Source organism: Eulemur rufifrons, chromosome 8, assembly GCF_041146395.1.
Source record: "Eulemur rufifrons isolate Redbay chromosome 8, OSU_ERuf_1, whole genome shotgun sequence".
Taxonomy (NCBI): Eukaryota; Metazoa; Chordata; class Mammalia; order Primates; family Lemuridae; genus Eulemur; species Eulemur rufifrons.
The window spans coordinates 116076291-116095501 of record NC_090990.1 but is presented as its reverse complement, the minus strand read 5'-3'; the positions used below and the strand labels follow the sequence as shown (position 1 = coordinate 116095501).

Sequence of the window (19211 nt, the reverse complement as noted above, 5' to 3'; positions counted from 1 at the left end):
TCATGGCTGCCCTGGACAGTGCAGATTATAAAGTTTATGTGACTGAAGAGGAAAACTCCTTGTTTGTTGTCAGAAAGGGGGAGGGTGTGGACACTCTAGGGGAAACCTCCAAACTCCTCCCAGTACACAGAATCGTACAGGATCCCCCAGGGTAACTTTGTGCCAGATCACAGCAGAACCTGGCAGGACCCCGATCTGACCCCCCAAGACCTGGCCCACTTTTCCTCCGTGGAGTTCTCAGGCCCAGCCTTCTTGCTTTGTCTTAGCCCACATTTCCTCAACACCTGGTGGTCTCCCTCTTGCTCTCCCTCTTGTCCATCTTTCCCTTTCCCTTTCATTTATTTTCATGTCTTCACTTCCTGTATCACTTATCTGTAGGCAGTATGTAATGAAATTTTTCCTGCCATTGTATGGTAGGTAGGAGATCATTGGAGTTAATCCATTCCACATCATACAAAATGTAACAAAAATTAGGAAACACAAACAGGAAAGGCTTGAATTTAGATATTTCCTGGGTCAGTGATCTCTATTCCATGTAAACCTAGGTAGTAAGGAAATGTCAGAGAACTTCCTGCATGAGTTAGTTCAGACCCCATTCCTGTGCAGTTACAACTCAGCTAGGTTGACAAGTCTCCTCAACCATTTCTTAAGAAATCGACATCAGGCCGGGCGTGGTGGCTCACGCCTGTAATCCTAGCACTCTGGGAGGTCGAGGCGGGTGGATCATTTGAGCTCAGGAGTTCGAGACCAGCCTGAGCAAGAGCAAGACCCCCGTCTCTACTAAAAATAGAAAGAAATTATCTGGACACCTAAAATATATATAGAAAAATTAGCCGGGCATAGTGGCGCATGCCTGTAGTCCCAGCTACTCAGGAAGCTGAGGCAGGAGGATTGCTTGAGCTCGGGAGTTGCAGGTTGCTGTGAGCTAGGCTGACGCCACGGCACTCTAGCCCGGGCAACAGAGTGAGACTCTGTCGTAAAAAAAATAAAAAAAAGAAGAAGAAATCAACATCACAGCAGATCTGTAAACAATTTCAACAGTGATTTTCCTCAGAGTATGCATTACAGAAAACTTCAAACCTCTGCAGAAAATTGGCATACCTAAGATTTTTTTACGTCTTACATTTGGGAGTCCTCAAAGCAAGTGTGTGCAGTTACTTTAAATAGGAAAAGTATGCCACCTTCTGGCATTGAACTTCAGGGATTCAGTTCAAATCTACCTCTCTCAAGTGATCCTATGTCCACCCCTATTTCCTATGTCCACCCCTATTTCATGTATATTCCATAGATTTAAGACCAAAAGAAAAACACGTTGTATCTTTCCAGACACAACATATATATATATATTTTATTTTATTTTTTTTTTTTTTTTACAGACAGGATTTTGCTCTGCCACCCAGGCTAGAGCGCATTGGCATCATCATAGCTCACTACAACTCCTGGGCTCAAGCAGTCCTACCGCCTCAGCCTCATGAGTAGCTAGGATTACAGGCATGGACTGCATCCACCTACTTTTTTAAAATTATTTTTTGTAGAAGTGGGATCTGGCTATATTGCCCAACCTAGTCTTGAACTCCTGGCCTCAAGCAATCCTCCCACCTCGACCTCCCAAAGTGCTAGGATTACAGGCATGAGCCACCACGCCCAGCTCTTCAGTGATAATTTTAACCATTTTTAAAAAAGATCTCAGGCCAAGTGTGGTGGCTCATGCCTGTAGTCCAGCTACGCAAGAGGCTGAGGCGGGAGGATCATTTGAGACCATGAGTTTAAGGTTCCAGTGAGCTATGATGACACCACTGCACTCCAGGCTAGGGTGACAGAGCAAGACTCAGTCTCAAAAAAAAGATCTTGAAGCATTGCACACTTTGCTTACATAAGGTAAAATTGTTCCCTGTGCTGTGAGATTAATGGAAGATTCTGTGTAAGTGTAGTTCCATGAGGATTTCTACCACAGAGCACTGGGTGGGCAGCGTGATAAAGGGCAGACAGACAGGGACAGGCCTAGACAAAGACACAGCAGTGGGAAAACACAGGGCCCACTCAGTGAAAGCCAAGGCTCTGATGGGTCAAGGGAGAGGTGTGGGAGCAGGGAGTGTTTCTGAGAAAGACAATAAAATAAGCACAGCTTAATTTGACTAATTCTAGCTTGAGTCACAGCATACGGGATGAAATGTAACAGGTAGAAACAAGAGATGATTCCAGCCGTGAAGGCAGAAAAAAATGTGCAAAGAGTACATACAATTTGGCAGGAACATTAGAACTCAACAGATACAGAGGGCATGAATTAATTTTCAAGATAAAAGGTGTGTAACTGGTATGCTGCTGGCTTTAAAACCCCGTACTTAACCATTTACTGTACACATTCTTGACTGCCAGGTCCTACCAGCCTGTTTGCTAGACCTCAGCAATGTTCCTAAGTGTTTTTCTAGATATTCCCAAGGATGTGCATCACATATAATGAAAAATCATGTTTTCTGTAGTTAACCCCTATCATCCGTCATGAAGGCAGAAATCCATTTTTCTCAAAGTCTTCAAAAGATGCCCCATTGCTACTGCTGACAGTGCTGTCCCTGGCTGCAGTTGTCTCCATGGGACCAAGTATACCAAGGTAAACATTTTTGGGTTTTGGCACCCAAACTCTAATTGAGGGGCTTGCCTTTTAGAATTATTCCTTGATAACCAGGGACTGAATTGAGGGCTGAGAACACTTCGGAAGACCTAAACTGCTGGGCCCGAGGAAGGTCGAAAATCAAAGAGAGCAGCAGAAAGGCTGGAGGCTCAAGAGACGCCAGGGAAAGGAGACTTGGGCACCACTGCTGCCTGAGGAAAAGCTCAAGTGGGGCCTGTCTGGGGAGCACTGAAGGGGCTGCATTTCACATCTCAAAACTGCATGCCAAAAACTGATGAACCCGAACTGAAGGGAGTGCTGTGATGACATAAGCTTCTAGGAAATCGTAGACATATTTAAAAGGCTTTTGGAGTTTGCCTGGGCCCTGCAAACAGGAGCCGGAGGCAAACCTGTTTTGTTGTTGTTGTGGTTTTATGAGACAGAGTCTCATTCTGTTACCCGGGCTAGAGTGCCGTGGCATCAGCCTAGCTCACAGCAACCTCAAACTCCTGAGCTCCAGCAATCCTCCTGTCTCAGCCTCCCGAGTAGCTGGGACTACAGGCATGCGCCACCATGCCCGGCTAATTTTTTTTTTCTATATATATTTTTAGCTGTCCATATAATTTCTTTCTATTTTTAGTACAGATGGGGTCTCGCTCTTGCTCAGGCTGGCCTTGAACTCCTGAGCTCAAACAATCCGCCCGCCTCGGCCTCCCAGAGTGCTAGGATTACAGGCGTGAGCCACTGCGCCTGGCCTATGCACTACTATTAATAGTAAGACCACATGTAATTAAAGAATGGAGTACATTTAGATGTAGTTATAAAATACCTTATTAATGATAAAGTTATATCAAAAATATATAGTAAATACCACTTATGTGAAATAATTATAATCAAAAAAGGACACTTAGGGCCAGGCACGGTGGCTCACGCCTGTAATCCTAGCACTCTGGGAGGCCAAGGCAGGTGGATCTTTTGAGCTCAGGAGTTCGAGACCAGCCTGAGCAAGAGCGAGACCCCCGTCTCTACTAAAAATAGAAAGAAATTATATGGACAGCTAAAATATATATAGAAAAATTAGCTGGACATGGTGGTGCATGCCTGTAGTCCCAGCTACTCGGGAGGCTGAGGCAGGAGAATCGCTTGAGCCCGGGAGTTTGAGGTTGCTGTGAGCTAGGCTGACGCTACGGAACTCTAGCCCAGGCAACAGAGTGAGACTCTGCCTCAGAAAAGAAAAAGAAAAAAAATTAGCCAGGCATGGTGACACTAGCCTATAGTCCCAGCTACTCACAAGACTGAGGCAGGAAGACGGCTTGAGCCCAGGAGTTCAAGGTCGCAGTAAGTTGTGATCACACCACTCACTGTACTCCAGCCTGGGCAACAAGACCCCATCTCTTAAAAAAAAAAAAAAAGGAAAGGCAAGAAAATTAAAATTATATGAAAACTTCCCCAAATAAAGGAGGCCTAAGAAAAAGCCCACTTAAACCATACGATTGTCAGATTTCAGAAGTGAAAATAGCTTAAACGCTTGAAGACATGAAGAGCTCAGTTTCTTTCCCATGCCCCCTTTCTTACAAAGCTCCAAGAAAATTATTCTCAGAACTGAGAGGAGTGGAGAAGAGGACTTGCCATCTGGCACTGCACGCTGAGATGCCCTCAGAGGTGGGCACAGGGAGAGCAGACGACAGGCTTAACAGAGGCAGTAACTGGAGGACAACGTTTCATTTCAGCAGGTTCCCACATTCTGCAGATGCCTGAGATACCAGAAATCTGGCTAGGAGGTACATACAACTCTTTCTCTATAAAACAGAGGGGATTCTACATAGTGTAAGGTCGCCACTGTTCTGCCTCTTTCCATAAAGCTATGGCGTATTTGACCATTCTGTCCTAGAAATAATCTTGCAGAAGAATGATAATGTTCACTTTCTAGGTCTACAATATGCACTGCTGTGAAAAATGGCTGCCTGGATACAAGAATGAACCCTATAAGAATGGAGAGTGAGATTCTCTAACAATACTCCTAAGTATGGCTACCACAGATGGAACACACACCCTGTGCCAGGCATTATACCCTTAGTACTTACAAGAACCTTTACACATCAGGTAAAAATTCCCTTAGAAAACCTGACTTTGGTTGCTTCTGCATTTATAGCCTCAGGAATTTATAGCAGTAGGCAATTAAATCTCTAATTGATTTTTTTCCCCTTTGGAAAGATTACCATTTCTGTGCTACTAAAAGGTAAGGGTGTTTGACTTAGTTTAGAACAAGGGTCGGCAAACTATGGACACATTCTGGCAGCTGCCTTTTTAATAAATGTTTTAATGAACACAGGCATACCCACTTTTTTACATATGATCTATGGCTGCTTATACTCAACACAAGCAGAGTTGAATAGCTGTGATAGAGACCAGATGACCTGGAAAAGATTTACTATCTAACCCCATAAAAATGTTTGCCAACCTCTGGCTTCAAAGTATGGGCCTTTCGATGTGCAAAGAAAGGCCAGTATCAAGGTAGAGGGGTAAAGATATAAACTTCAAGAATGTAGATACAGAAGTTGCAGAGAGACTAGGAGGGCCAAGAAAAAGAGTGGCTTCAGTGAGTACTTAAGTCAAGGTTCATCAGTTAACTTTGGAGAAAAAGGACTGACCTTGGCTAGAAACCTTGGCTCTAACACAGGGCAATGAGACGGGATCCCTAGGGTGAAAACTGCAGGGACCTAGAAAGGTGAGGACAGAGGGCCTTTGGGAATGGGTGAGGCAGGGCAGCAGTACAAATCTCTAGATCACATGCCCATGTGGCATTCTGGTGGAAGGGGAAATCAGTGTAGATGCATGGGGGAAGTCCAATAGAGCCATCTATGAAATTAAAAGAGAAAACAGCTGATTTAGCAGTAGTTATATGATTAAAAGACTGTTCTCTTCCAGAATCCCTTCTCTCCTGTCTAATCAAATCCTCTTTCCATTGACTTTTTTCAGACAGGGTATCCCTCTGTTGCCCAGGCTGAATGTAGTAGAATGATCATAGCTCACTATAGCCTCAAACTCCTGGGCTGAAGGATCCTCCCACCTCAGCGCCCCGAGTAAATGAGACTACGAGTAAATGAGACTACAGGCATGAGCCACTGGCACCCAGCCCCATCTACTTAATTAAAGCTCAGCTTGAGTTTAGCTGTCCCCAGGCAGCTTTTCCCAGGAACTGACTCTGCACTGGCACAGCCCCCATTTCAGGTTAGGACTTTTCCAGCTGTGGCACAAACAGGTTATTTACCACAATGTCTCCCCTTGTTCTTTGGCAGACCACCAAGTAGGCACGTGGCCTACCTGGATAAGATTACACTTTTCAGCTTCCCTTGCCGCTATGTGTGCCCATAAGACTTCATTCTGGTCAATAGGAAGTTAAGCAGGAAATGTCAAACAACCTGCAGCACACATTACCAGACAGCTGGCATGTGCCCTTTGTCCCTCTTTTCCTTTTAGAATATGCAAGTTGTAGCTAAAGCTCAAACATCTTTGTCCCTGAGATGCATGCGAAGTATACCACAATAAGTGAGACCAGATATCTAGGTCCCTAAGATGAAAGAGCCAATATGCCTATCAGTTTACCTCTGGACTTCTCTCCCATTTGTACTACCACCCCAACTGCAACCAGAAAGCTCCTGGAGAAGAAGGTACTCAAAAGACGTGGACAGTACTTACATCATGAAGAGGTTTCTATGCCCTGCAAACACCTGCAATCCTGGTTTGTGTGATGTTTTAGGTTAAGTATTACTGAGGTTAGAATTTGGCCCAAAGGAGGTAGAGAATCCTATAAAGATTTTAAAGCTACTTTTACCCCCTGGGAAAAGGCCTTAAGCAGCCTATTTGATAACATTCTCTTAATAATGTTACATCTAAGTTATGGTTCTAATAAAAAATAAGTTCAAAATTAACACATTACCATATATAATTACTTTATTCTTGAAAAATCAAAGAAATTGTCCAGTTTCAAAAGAAAGCACACCCCTGTTAAAACCCTCATTTTTCTCGGGGCTTACTGCAGTCTGGCTGTATGCCAAGATTTGCCAGCAGCTTGAAACTTGGACATCCATGTTAAAACTTTAAAAACATTACTTGAATTACAGCTACTTAAGAAGTTTAAACGAAATTTTAAGTGATCCCAACAGTCACAGGAAATAAGGATAGCTCATAGATCCCAAAAATCATCAGGAGGATGATCGGGATCACCAGGATGATCGGGATCATGATGATCGGGATCGTGATGATCGGGATCGTGATGATCGGGACCGTGATGATCGGGATCATCATGATCGGGATCGTGATCGGGATCGTCATGATCGGGATCGTGATCGGGATCGTCATGATCGGGATCGTCAGGATGATCGGGAACATCAGGATAATCATCAAGATAATCATCATCATCATCATCATCATCATAAGGAACATTAGGTGGATCATGCAGGACAATCGCCACTGCAGAACCATCACTGCTCAAAGTTATTTCGGAAGCAAGGAGTGACCTCATCCTTTCTTCACTACCACCTACTAACTGGTTCAAACGGGTACAAGCAAGGAGTCTTTGCAAGGGCACAAAGAACTTATCTTCAACACTGAAGGGTTTAGGAGCCGCCGCTATCCTGGCTTTTTCAGCTTCTGAGAGGGGTGGTTCATATGGAAACCATTCAAGGGAGGATGGTTTCTTGACCTCCTCCTGTTCCTTAACAGGGAGCAGATATGTTGCTCTTAACTTGTACACTTCATCCAACACTTTCTGAGCCAGCACCTTTTTGAGGTACTTATCCTGCTGCAAACTCGGGTATTTGACTGTATAAACCTGGGGAGGAAAAAACAAAACACTTAGAACAGGAGAATTTTCAAAGCCATCAGTAAGTCTTTGCAACATAAGAATTAATTAAATGAACATATTGGATACATGTCAGATTCCTACCATTTACTGTCATAAATTCCTCAGTTGTAATGGGAATCCAACAATTAACGTGCAGACATTAACTGTCTGATTTGCTTCCTAATTCTAATAATGTCCACCAACTCCCAGCCAGGTTTCTACTAATTCACACTAACCCAACATTCCTACTTATTACAGGGGAAAGGGTGAAAAAAAGAAAAATGTTTCACTTAAAAGGAAAAAACTTTTTCATGCCACTTCTTGAAACCAAAAGGGTCTGAAAAGCTTGAGGGCTCGGTTCTAATAGTCATCCCCTGATTGAGACTTTGCTGGGGAGGAAGTGCTGCTGGCTTTCCTCCTCAGTGCTGATAATCGCAACAGATTACAAAGAGGTTGCTGAAGTATTGAAGTATTCTAAGACAACTCCAGAAGATTTTCTTGAAACATTCTTTGACAGAGGGCAAAAGGCTGGGTGATCTCAAAAGGATGCCATAGACCAACCCTGCCAACAGTCATAGGGACTGAAGGATTCTCCTTGGTTGAACCACAAAAATAAGGTCATTTATACTCATCTCTACTTTGAGGACTTATACCCCAAAAAGAGTTCACCATCCTAATAAATATACTTCTTGCCCTGATAGCTGCCTCACAAAGAACACTCACAGGGTTATAAATATGCTGATCAGGCTGCTCTGAAACACACAACTCAGCTGCCTTTCCCTCGTTTTTCCGGAAGACGCCAATCTGCGTACAGAATCCAACACTCTCAGACCCAGCTGGTGGTTCTCCCACGCCAGTGAACTCCACAGAGTAATCATAGGTCTCTGCCACACCTAATGCCCTGAAATCAAAACAAGGAGAGAAATCTTAGAGCTGTTAAGTAAACAATGATTTCTGGTCAGTAGTACAGTAGAAGATGAAAAACACAACTAAAATACTCGTAAAGTTACAAATCCCTACACCACCATATCATGGTGTATGCTGTATTTATTTCTGAAGAGTTCAGGCAATGATAGTGTCAGTTTCCAAGTTACTACAAGAGTATGGAAGAAAATTAAAGCAAGGGTGTAGGTTAGGAGTCAACAAGCAGACTACAAGGGCTACAACCCAACTACCTATTTGGGTTTGCAATCAATTAACACCAGACAGGAAAAAACGACCACCCTCACAAGATATCCCTGGGCAGGGGCATGAGGCTCACTTTCCCAGCCCCGAACCCTCCTCCTTGTCCATCTCAGTGCCAACACTACAGTACCTTCACATAAGAGGTACCTGGCGCCCATAACCCCTTTTCCATACCTGTCCCAAATGTGATGGCTCCTTTATGACCTCACTACATGCTAAGTCACACATTGTAAAAATTTTATTGGAACAATTATAACAAGATTTGCTTCCTAGGATTTTAAAGTCCAATAAGATCCCCCCCAAAAAATAAAAACCCTAATGAACTTACCAGCTCTGGAATTCCTTCCTACTCCACTCAAATTTATGATCTGAATTTCTTACAGTCTTTACTTCAAATAGGGGATTGAATTCAGAGTTTGGTGTGCTGATGATGACCATGGATGGAGACAGGTATCCAAATACCACTTCAGGAAATCTGGCCAGATCGTCTGAATTCAAATGTTCTATTCTAAAATAGTCAACAGGAAAAATAGAATAAAATCTAATTTCACTTGCACCTATTTTCCTAATTGATTTAAAACAATTTCCATCTGTACATTGATTTCTCCCTTCCTTGTATATAGGAGATTAAATGACCTATGAACAATTATTCATGCATTCCCATCCTTTCCCACCCCCCAACTCCACCCATCCCTTATCCAACTAAGGTCCTTTTCTGTACTCTATGGCCTTATTACCAATACTGCTAAAAAGGTACCTGAGCTTGTACCTCCCTGATATATAACACATCATGTATCAGGACACATCACTTTTATGGTATTTTCAAAAATGGTAAAGGAGAAGTTGAAAACATAGGTAAGTGGCCGGGCGTGGTGGCTCACGCCTGTAATCCTAGCACTCTGGAAGGCCGAGGCGGGCGGATCGTTTGAGCTCAGGAGTTCGAGACCAGCCTGAGCAAGATCGAGACCCCATCTCTACTAAAAATAGAAAGAAATTATATAGACAGCTAAAAATATATATAGAAAAAATTAGCCAGGTATGGTGGCACATTCCTGTAGTCCCAGCTACTCGGGAGGCTGAGACAGGAGGATCCCTTGAGCTCAGGAGTTTGAGGTTGCTGTGAGCTAGGTTGACGCCACGGCACTCACTCTAGCCTGGGCAACAGAGTGAGACTCTGTCTAAAAAAAATAAATAAATAAAAATAAATAAATAAATAAAAACATAGGTAAGTTATAGGACAAGCACTGAGACTGATTATACTTAAATAATTCTCATAAGAACTAACAAATAACAAAGGCTAAAAAGGGTTTATCTGGACGTAAATAATAAATGATATAAGATAGAGTAGGGTTCCCTGGCATAAAACTCAGTTTAAATCGAAATCACCTGGGGTGGGGTAATAGTGCAAGGTAGAATACTATGAAAGATAAGCCTACAGTTTTTTTTTTTTTGAGACAGAGTCTCACTCTGTTGCCCGGGCTAGAGTGAGTGCCGTGGCGTCAGCCTCACTCACAGCAACCTAAAGCTCCTGGGCTTAAGCGATCCTACTGCCTCAGCCTCCCGAGTAGCTGGGACTACAGGCATGTGCCACCATGCCCGGCTAATTTTTTCTGTATATATTTTTAGTTGGCCAGATCATTTCTTTCCATTTTTAGTAGAGACGGGGTCTCGCACTCCTGAGCTCAAATGATCCACCCACCTCGGCCTCCCAGCGTGCTCAGATTCCAGGTGTGAGCCACCGCGCCTGGCCGACAATGAATTATTCATGCACTAAACAGGAGACCCAGAGAACAGGCTTCAGGATTTAAACACAACTGATGAGAAAAGGGTATCATACATGTTACAAAAAATACTTGGAAAAAATTTTATCAGACTATTTCTCATTTAATGAAACTATAGAGGAATGGGAGAAAAGATTTGCATATCATAAATCTCATAAGGGATTAATAACCTAGAAACATCAAAAACTATAATTCAACAACAAAACCCTGATTAAAAAAGGATTTTGATAGACATTTCTCCAAGGAAGATATACAAATTGCCATTAGGCATATAAAAAGATGCTCATTATCATGATCATTAAGGAAATGCAAATCAAAATCGCAATAAGATACTACATCTCACACCCACTAGGTAGGCTACTATGAAAACAGAAAATATTAAGTGCTGGTGAGACTAGAGACTGAAACGTACATGTTTTCCCATAATGGCTAATTTACATTCCCAACAGTGTATATAAAAGTTTTTCTCTGCATCGTTGCCAGAATGTTATTTGTCTTTGATAACCGCCATTCGAATTGGGGTTAGATGATCTCACTGTGGTTTTGATTTGCATTTCCCTTATGATTAGTGATTGAGCATTTTTTCATAACCTTGTTGGCAATTTGTATCTTCTTTTGAGAAGTATCTATTCGGATCCTTTGCCCATTTTTTTAAATTAGTTTTAGTAATGAGTTCTTTGTGTGTTCTGGATCTTAGTTCCTTGACAATACCTTGCAAATATTTTCTCCCATTCTATATGTTTGTTCATGCTATTGGTTTCCTTTGTTATGCAAAAGCTTTTTAGTTTTACATAGTCCCATTTGTCTTTTTGTTTTTGTTGCCTGTGTTTTCGTAGTCTTACCATAAAACCTTTGCCTAGAGCAGTGTCCTGAAGCATTTCCCTTCTCCTATGTTTTCTTCTAAGTTTTATAGTTTCTGGTCTTACATTTAAGTCTTTAATCCATAGTTTGTTTTTTAATAGCGTGAGAGATAATGGTCTAGATTCATTCTTCTGCATATAGATACCCAGTTTTTTGAACACCATTTACTGAAGAGGGTATCCTTTCCCCAATTTATGTTCTTGATGCTTTTGTTGAAAATCAATTGGCTGTAAATGTATGAATTTATTTCTGGAGTTTCTATTCTGTACCATTGGTCTGTGTGTCTGTTTTTATACCAATACCATGCTGTTTACTACCACTTTGTAGTATACCTTTGAAATCCGGAAGTGTGATGCCTCCAGGTTTTAAACTGGATGGGTGCAAAGGGCCATATGTATAACCTACCCATAATTGGCTCAGGGAAAAAACTGAAAGAGGGAAAAGGGAAAAGGGGAGGGGGGGAGGGGAAATGGGGGAGAAGGGTGCACATGTATAAATGACAAAGGAAATGGGGAAATGTTAAGTGAATCTGGCTAATGGATATATGGGTGTTCTTGATACTATATATTTTTTTGCAATTCATCTGTATATTTGAAATTGCCAAGTAAAATGTTAAAAAGGGCAAGTAAAATATATTCAACTGATGTGCAATTTTCTTTACAAATATTATGACAAAGACCTAAATATTTAACACTAAGATTGAGTCTAATTCTTTCAGATTTTCCAAATTATATAGTATGAATCACTTTAAAACTTACAACTCAATACACGTTATCAAGTCGAATCCAAGCAAACGAGAGTCTTTCTCCACAACAGAGCCTTGATACAATGTAACAGTCAAATCCAGATCCCGGGGCAACACATAATCCGCCACTAAGGGGCTCAGGTTATACCTGCAAATGAATTTTTACAAAGGAGTTTGAACACAGTCTATTTAGAAATTCTCACTAACTACAGAAATCAGATCCCCCATAAAATTATATTCTATCTATGCTGATGTTAAGTCTGACATTACTTGTTTTCCTTGCTTTGATGTATTGAACACTAGGATCAGTGATTTTTAGATTTTTGTTCTTTAGAAGAAAAACTCTTGAAACAATCACTAGAAATCAAATATATATACTATATATACAAGATAGAGGACAAAAGCTCTGCTTCAGCATGGAAAAGGAGTGTTCTGGGGCATTTTAATCCCTGTTATAAATTATTGTGTCTTTTGCTGTGAGCTAGGCATTCCAGGGTACTCTAGCCCAGGTAACAGAGCAAGACTGTCTCAAAAACAAAACAAAAACAAACCCAAAAGTTGTGTCTGGCATTAAAGTGACAAGATTTTGCCATCTGAAATTGACTTTGAATTGTTTTGACTATGGACTTAATTGAGGCTTTATGTTGGTAGAAACAAAATACAGGTATTATACATGGAGTATACAACCAATTATTGTTATGGCAAAGCGTGATTATTCAGTGAGCTGGAGACTCTAATAGCCCCAATCTTTTAAAACAAGTTGTATAAAATTAACTTTCTCTAAGTGCAATTAATAATGCCACTAGTTTTAGATTAATGCATAATTCAGAGACTAGGTATTACCCAATCCATTGTAAAGCATGGTCTCTCATGATATCTACTCCAACAAGCACTTGAACGCATGGATACATTTTTAAATGTCTTAAGAGTGAAGCATCACCACATCCCATGTCTGCAACCTGCATGAGACAAAATGTTATTCCAAAGACATTTGTAGCCAGAAGTATAACCAAAACCTTTGAGGAGAGGAATGCATATTGGTAATGAAACCATAGTAAACGCTTACATGGAAGGACATTTTTGGCCGACTAGTATACATAAAAACCAATGAGATGCTGGGCTAGTGGCTCACACCTGCAAATCCTAGCACTCTGGGAGGCTGAGGCAGAAGGATTGCTTGAGCCCACGAGTTTGAGATTGCTGTGAGCTAGGCTGAAACCCTGGCACTCTAGCCCAGGCAACAGGAGTTGAGTCTCAAAAAAAAAAAAAAAAAAAAAAAAGAAAAAAAATTAGTGACTAAGCCTGTGGGAAAATAGGGATTTCTATTTGACCAAAGGAAAATAGGAAAAGCCAGTCCAATTCCAGAACAATTGTTATTGTCTATAGAAGACTAATGAGAATTTGGTACAGTGTTTTCACATTCAGAATCAGAACTTGAAGTCTTAAATATTCTCAGCATATTTTAGCAAACAAAGCTTTCCAAAACTATGCTTTCATTCACTTCTCACACATGCAAGAGTCATTTCTTATTTGAAAAATCAATTACATCAAACCATATGAAATCCCATATTGAACTCTAAGCGCCAAAAAGGCAGTTTTAGATGCTTCAAGTGAATTCAAGAGCCTAGATAGCTACCAAGATGTAAACAAACGCCTGCACCTTTGTGTGCCAAGTATAGAAACAGCCGTGGTGCAGTAAAATAAGGGATGCCTTCACACTGAGGAATCTTCACTAAGTTTTCAATATCAAGCAGAAAAACAAACCTTTCATCTAGAAACTCAGCTTATCAGCATCTAGTCTACCTCCATACCCATCCATCTATTAGTATGGTAACCAGGAGTGTATGTATATTGTATGAAAGCATGACTTGCCTCTGAATTAGATGAGTAGGTCCTGCCCCTAATTTAAAAAGAACCTGTGAAGCGGAGGTGGGAGGATCGCTCTCAAGGTCAGGAGTTCAAGACCAGCCTAAGCAAGAGACCCCCGTCTCTACTAAAAATATAAAGAAATGATCTGGACAACTAAAAACATATATGGAAAAATTAGCCGGGCATGGTGGCGCATGCCTGTAGTCCCAGCTACTTGGGAGGCTGAGGCAGGAGGATCGCTTGAGCCCAGGAGTTTGCGGTTGCTGTGAGCTAGGCTGACGCCACAGCACTCTAGCCTGGGCAACAGAGCGAAACTGTCTCAAAAAAAAAAAAAAAAAAAAAAAAAGAAAGATTCCTTGTGTTGCCATTCCTTGCCTCAAATGATTAGCATAACTACTTGTCCTCACTAATTACTGAGAAATTCCCTTTTTAACCATACTTTAGGAAAACTTTCCTCCTTCTCCCCCAGACCTTTCAACTTTGGCCTCAGGAAACAAACAGCACCTCTTTAAGGTCCCCCAGAACATTCTACCATCCTTCCATTCCACTCTTTCATCCCACTTCCCCACTACTTTCTAGCTTTGTTCAATTCTCTGGTAAAAGAAAAATTTTTCACTGAACTCTTGAGATACTTGTGATCATTTTGTCACAATATTCTGCCTATTGCAAAAACCCCTTTGAAAAAGTCTCTGCTGCTGCATTTGACAACACTTCATGAGACAGTTTCAGTAATTAAATGTTTTGGAAAGATGAACACCTACCTTCTTGAGTTGATACTTATTCACTAAATCTGTAACAAACTGGTACCGCTGTATGTATAATTGAGGGTCAAAAGTAATTGCTGGCACGCTGGGAATTTCAACTTCACTTTCACTTTCGCACTGGAAAAACAAAAAAAAAAAATCATGCCTCACTTAAGAAATTAAATAAGGGGGGAAAGTTTTACTTCCTCCCCTTTAACAGCATAACATAAGGACAAAGACAAAAAGAAAAAAATTAAGTTTTGCTTCCCTCACTTTGGAGAATTGTGAACTAAAATAAAATCTTAAGGCTCCCCCCGACTACAGGCTGATTGAATGGACCCTCTTGGCCAAGGGGATATCCTAAAACTAAATTGCCTGCCATGAGGAGAGAGGTCAGACATGACTCATCATGCCCCCCTCCCTTCTTGGAGATATTCCTTTGCAACCCATTAACAGGCCTATGGGTATGCAAGACAAACCTGCAGCTCCTCAATTTACACAACAAATGTATGTCCAGTGGCTTATCGCTGATTAACAGACATCCTTATGTTAAAACATCCTGTAATCCTAGCACCCTGGGAGGCCAAGGTGAGAGGATGGCTAGAGGTCAGGAGTTCGAGACCAGCCTGAGCAAGAGCGAGACCCTGTTTCTAGTGAAAATAGAAAAATTAGCTGAACAACTAAAATATATACAAAGAATTAGCCGGGCATGGTGGCATCTACTTGTAGTCCCAGCTACTAGAGAGGCTGAGGCAGGATTGCTTGAGCCCAGGAGTTTGAGATCACTGTGAGCTAGGCTGACGCCACGGTACTCTAGCCTGGGCAAAAGAGCAAGACCCTGTCTCAAAAATAAATAAATAAATAAAAAACAAAACCATCCAAGCCTATAGACAAAGCTTCAGGTCATTAACCAATTACAAGTCAAAGAATCTTTAAACCCACCAATAACCTATAAGCCCCCTCACCACCACCCCCCACCCTCGCTTCAAGATAACCCATGTTTTTGGGCCAAAAGCAATGTATGCCCTCCACATATTGATTTTAGGACTTTACCTGTAACCCCTGTCTCCCTGAAATGTATAAAATCAAACTGTAACCCAACCACAGGGAGGTCCACTTGCTCAACTCTTCTTGGGTGTGGCTCCAGGCCATGGTCTTCAAATTTGGCTCAGATTTTTTTTTTTTTTTTTTTTTTGAGACAGAGTCTCACTGTTGCTCCTGGGCTCAAGCAATCCTCCTGCTACGGCCTCCAGAGTAGCTGGCACTACAGGCATGCAACACCATGCCCAGCTAATATTTTTATATATTTTTTTAGTTGTCCAGTTAATTTCCTTCTATTTTTAGTAGAGATGGGGTCTCACTCTTGCTCAGGCTGGTCTTGAACTCCTGAGCTCAAACGATCCGCCTGCCTCAGCCTCCCCAAGTGCTAGGATTACAGGCGTGAGCCACCATGCCCAGCCCAGACTAAATCTCTTTAAGAGTTTGGTTTCTTTTCTGTTGACAGAACACGCCTGCCTTCAAACACTCTTGTAATAATTTATTTAACCCAATATATGCAAAATATCATTTCAATATGAAATCAGCATTAAAGTGAGATATTTTAGATATTATCTAAATAATTATAATCTTCATATTATATCTTCAAAATCTAATGTGTTACATATTTTATACATATGCATCTCCACACCAAAATTTTCATCAGAAATACTTATGTGTATTTGGGTTTCAAAAGCCTTACATTTAAAATATACAATCAGCACTCTGGGAGGCTGAGGCGGGAGGATCGCTTGCTTGAGCTCAGGAGTTCAAGACCAGCCTGAGCAAGAGCAAGACCCCGTCTCTACTTAAAAGAAAGAAATTAGGCAGACAACTAAAAATATATAGAAAAAATTAGCCGGGCATGGTGGCATATGCCTTTAGTCCCAGCTACTTGGGAGGCTGAGGCAGAAGGATTGCTTGAGCCTCAGTTTGAGGTTGCTGTGGTTGCTGCGAGCTAGGCTGATGCCATGGCACTCTAGCCCAGGCAACAGAGTGAGACTGTCAAAAAAAAAAAAAAAAAAAAGGGCCAGGCGCGGTGGCTCACGCCTGTAATCCTAGCACTCTGGGAGGCCGAGGTGGCGGATCGTTTGAGCTCAGGAGTTCGAGACCAGCCTGAGTAAGAGCGAGACCCCCTCTCTACTAAAAATAGAAAGAAATTATATGGACAGTTAAAAATATATATATAGAAAAAATTAGCCGGGCATGGTGGTGCATGCCTGTAGTCCCAACTACTCGGGAGGCTGAGACAGGAGGATCCCTTGAGCTCAGGAGTTTGAGGTTGCTGTGAGCTAGGAAGACGCCACGGCACTCACTCTAGCCTAGGCAACAAAGTGAGACTCTGTCTCAAAAAAAAAAAAAAAAAAAAAAGATTCTGCCTCAAACAAAAAAAAATTTAGTTTAGTTCCTTAGTTTCACTGTTTCAAGTGCCCAATTGCCACATGTACCTATTGGAAAGCAAGGATCTACCACCTAGGTACTCCACATGTGGCTTCCAATCCAGTGACATCTTCACAGAAACACAAAATCTTGGGTCTCAGTCTAGACCTCCTCAAACAGAATATGCAGTTTAACAAAGCCCCCCTGGTGATCCATATGCACTTTTACATTGGAGAAACACTACTTGGAGTAGTTTGAAAGCAGATTGCTACGTTAGTGATTATAATACAACAGTTTATTTTTCTTTATATGCATCAAATGTGCTTATTTCATCTGTATATCCTTGTTATTTTTTTCTTTTTTTATATATTAATTAGCTTTTTTTTTTGGAAACAGAGTCTCGCTCTTTTGCCCTGGCTAGAGTGCGGTGGCGTCAGCCTAGCTCACAGCAACCTCAAACTCCTGGGCTCAAGCAATCCTTCTGCCTCAGCCTCCCGAATAGCTGTTACTACAGGCATGTGCCACCATGCCTGGCTAATTTTTTTCTATACATATTTTTAGCTGTCCATGTAATTTATTTCTATTTTTTTTAGTAGAGACGGGATCTCGCTCTTGCTCAGGCTGATCTCGAACTCCTGAGCTCAAACGATCCTCCCGCCTCGGCCTCCCAGAGTGCTAGGATTACAGGCCTGAGCCACCGCTCCCGGCCTGTATATCCTTGTTTAGCTCAACCAACACCCCAGGAAATGCTAGGATCTAAATGTGATGACTCCTAAGTAGTTGAAATGAGTGGCATTACCTGTGTGTTTTTTTCTTCCATTGTCAAGTTTCGTTGAAGCCGAAGTGCAGATTTATCCGTCAAGCACTATTTGAAAGAATCAATCAGCAGCGACCAGTCTGTAAATACAAAACATCTGTTTTGTAAAGAGATGCCTGGCGGAAATAGCTAGTTTAGTAGGAAAGAGAGAGTGGGCTTTCTCCCTTCCCTTTAACAATGTTACCATTTAGGGGGAGGGGAGAGAAAAAAAAAAACAAAAACAATGTTACCATTTAACTCACAGAATTTATCCAGACAGTAGTTAACAGGCTCAGAAAACATATCTGTTCAGTACGTCAAATTCATCTAAGTACAGTAACACTCATACTTGTTTGATTGTTGATACAAAACAATCTAAGGAGTTCTGCTTATTAAATTGCTAAGACCCTCAACCTCATTCAAATTGCTTTCAACAGTTTTTTCACACGTCGCCAAAATAAAATTTCCAGGGGAACACTGTCCTTAATATTTCATAAACTGGCCAGGCGCAGTGGCTCTCACCTGTAATCATAGCTCTCTGGGAGGCTGAGGCGGAAGAATCGCTGGAGCTCAAGCGTTCGAGACTCAGCCTGAGCAAGAGCGAGACCCCATCTCTACTAAAAATAGAAAAATTCGCCAGGCATGGTGGTGCATGCCTGTAGTCCCAGCTACTTGGGAGGCTGAGTCAGGAGGACCGCTTGAGCCCTGGATTCTGAAGTTGCTGTGAGCTAGGCTGACACCACAGCACTCTAGCCTGGCCGACAGAACGAGACTGTCTCAAAAAAGTAATAAAAGTAAAATACTTGCTAAAGATGCTCCAACATTCGATTCACTCACAGATTTGAACTTAAATTTTCTCTATTGCACACTTGTCTCTAGCACCTACAATTTAACCTGAAATCTAGGCAACACGTCAATCACCTAACTTTCGGGAAATCCTCTAACTCGTATTAAGAAATGCTGCTCCTCAGAACCAGCGTTTCCATCTACACAAGCCCGGGCCGTCGCCTACGTCACCTGCGAGTGAGAAGCACGCCGAAGGGCGCAGAGCCGAGCGCCGCGGAGACGCCGGGCGGCGGCGCAGCAGCTGTGTTTAACTCCGGGCCGCACCCTACGCCCGCCCACTGGCGGCCTCGCAAGTGACGTTACCCGCCCGCGGCCGCACCTGCCCGCCCACACCTGCGCCTCGGGCTCGCCCGCTGGGCGCACCGGGGTCCTGCGCCCTCGGGGTCCGACCTTGGCGCCTGGAGCCCCGCCGTGCGCCCGGCTCCATCCTGGCAGGCTCCCGGCTCCGAGGCGTCGGTTTTGCGCCTCTTAACGGCCGCTGTGGCGCATGCCCGCAGGCCATTTTCTAGGTTCCCC

The 19211-nt window shown here is 42.3% G+C and overlaps 1 protein-coding gene across 1 annotated transcript; it reads right to left on the bottom strand.

The window, feature by feature from the left end:
- Positions 1-6576: 6576 nt before the first annotated feature.
- On the bottom strand, positions 6577-17873 carry HENMT1 (HEN methyltransferase 1). Its single transcript, XM_069479251.1, has 7 exons — positions 17853-17873; positions 14657-14776; positions 12870-12985; positions 12040-12174; positions 8968-9147; positions 8178-8355; positions 6577-7442 (listed from the first exon to the last, which is right to left on the bottom strand). Exons 1-7 carry the CDS (start codon positions 17871-17873, stop codon positions 6795-6797), a joined length of 1398 nt encoding a protein of 465 aa, XP_069335352.1. The 3' UTR covers positions 6577-6794.
- Positions 17874-19211: the final 1338 nt, after the last annotated feature.

Excerpts from the sequence above, each read along its gene's own strand:
- HENMT1 (XM_069479251.1), bottom strand. The coding sequence starts at position 17,873 with ATGGAAGAAAAAAACACACAG. Across the intron at positions 8,356-8,967 it reads AGGAAGGAATTCCAGAGCTG|GGCATTAGGTGTGGCAGAGA; the intron begins GTAAGTTCATTA and ends TTTTGATTTCAG. Across the intron at positions 7,443-8,177 it reads ATCAGCATATTTATAACCCT|GTTTATACAGTCAAATACCC; the intron begins GTGAGTGTTCTT and ends TTTCCTCCCCAG.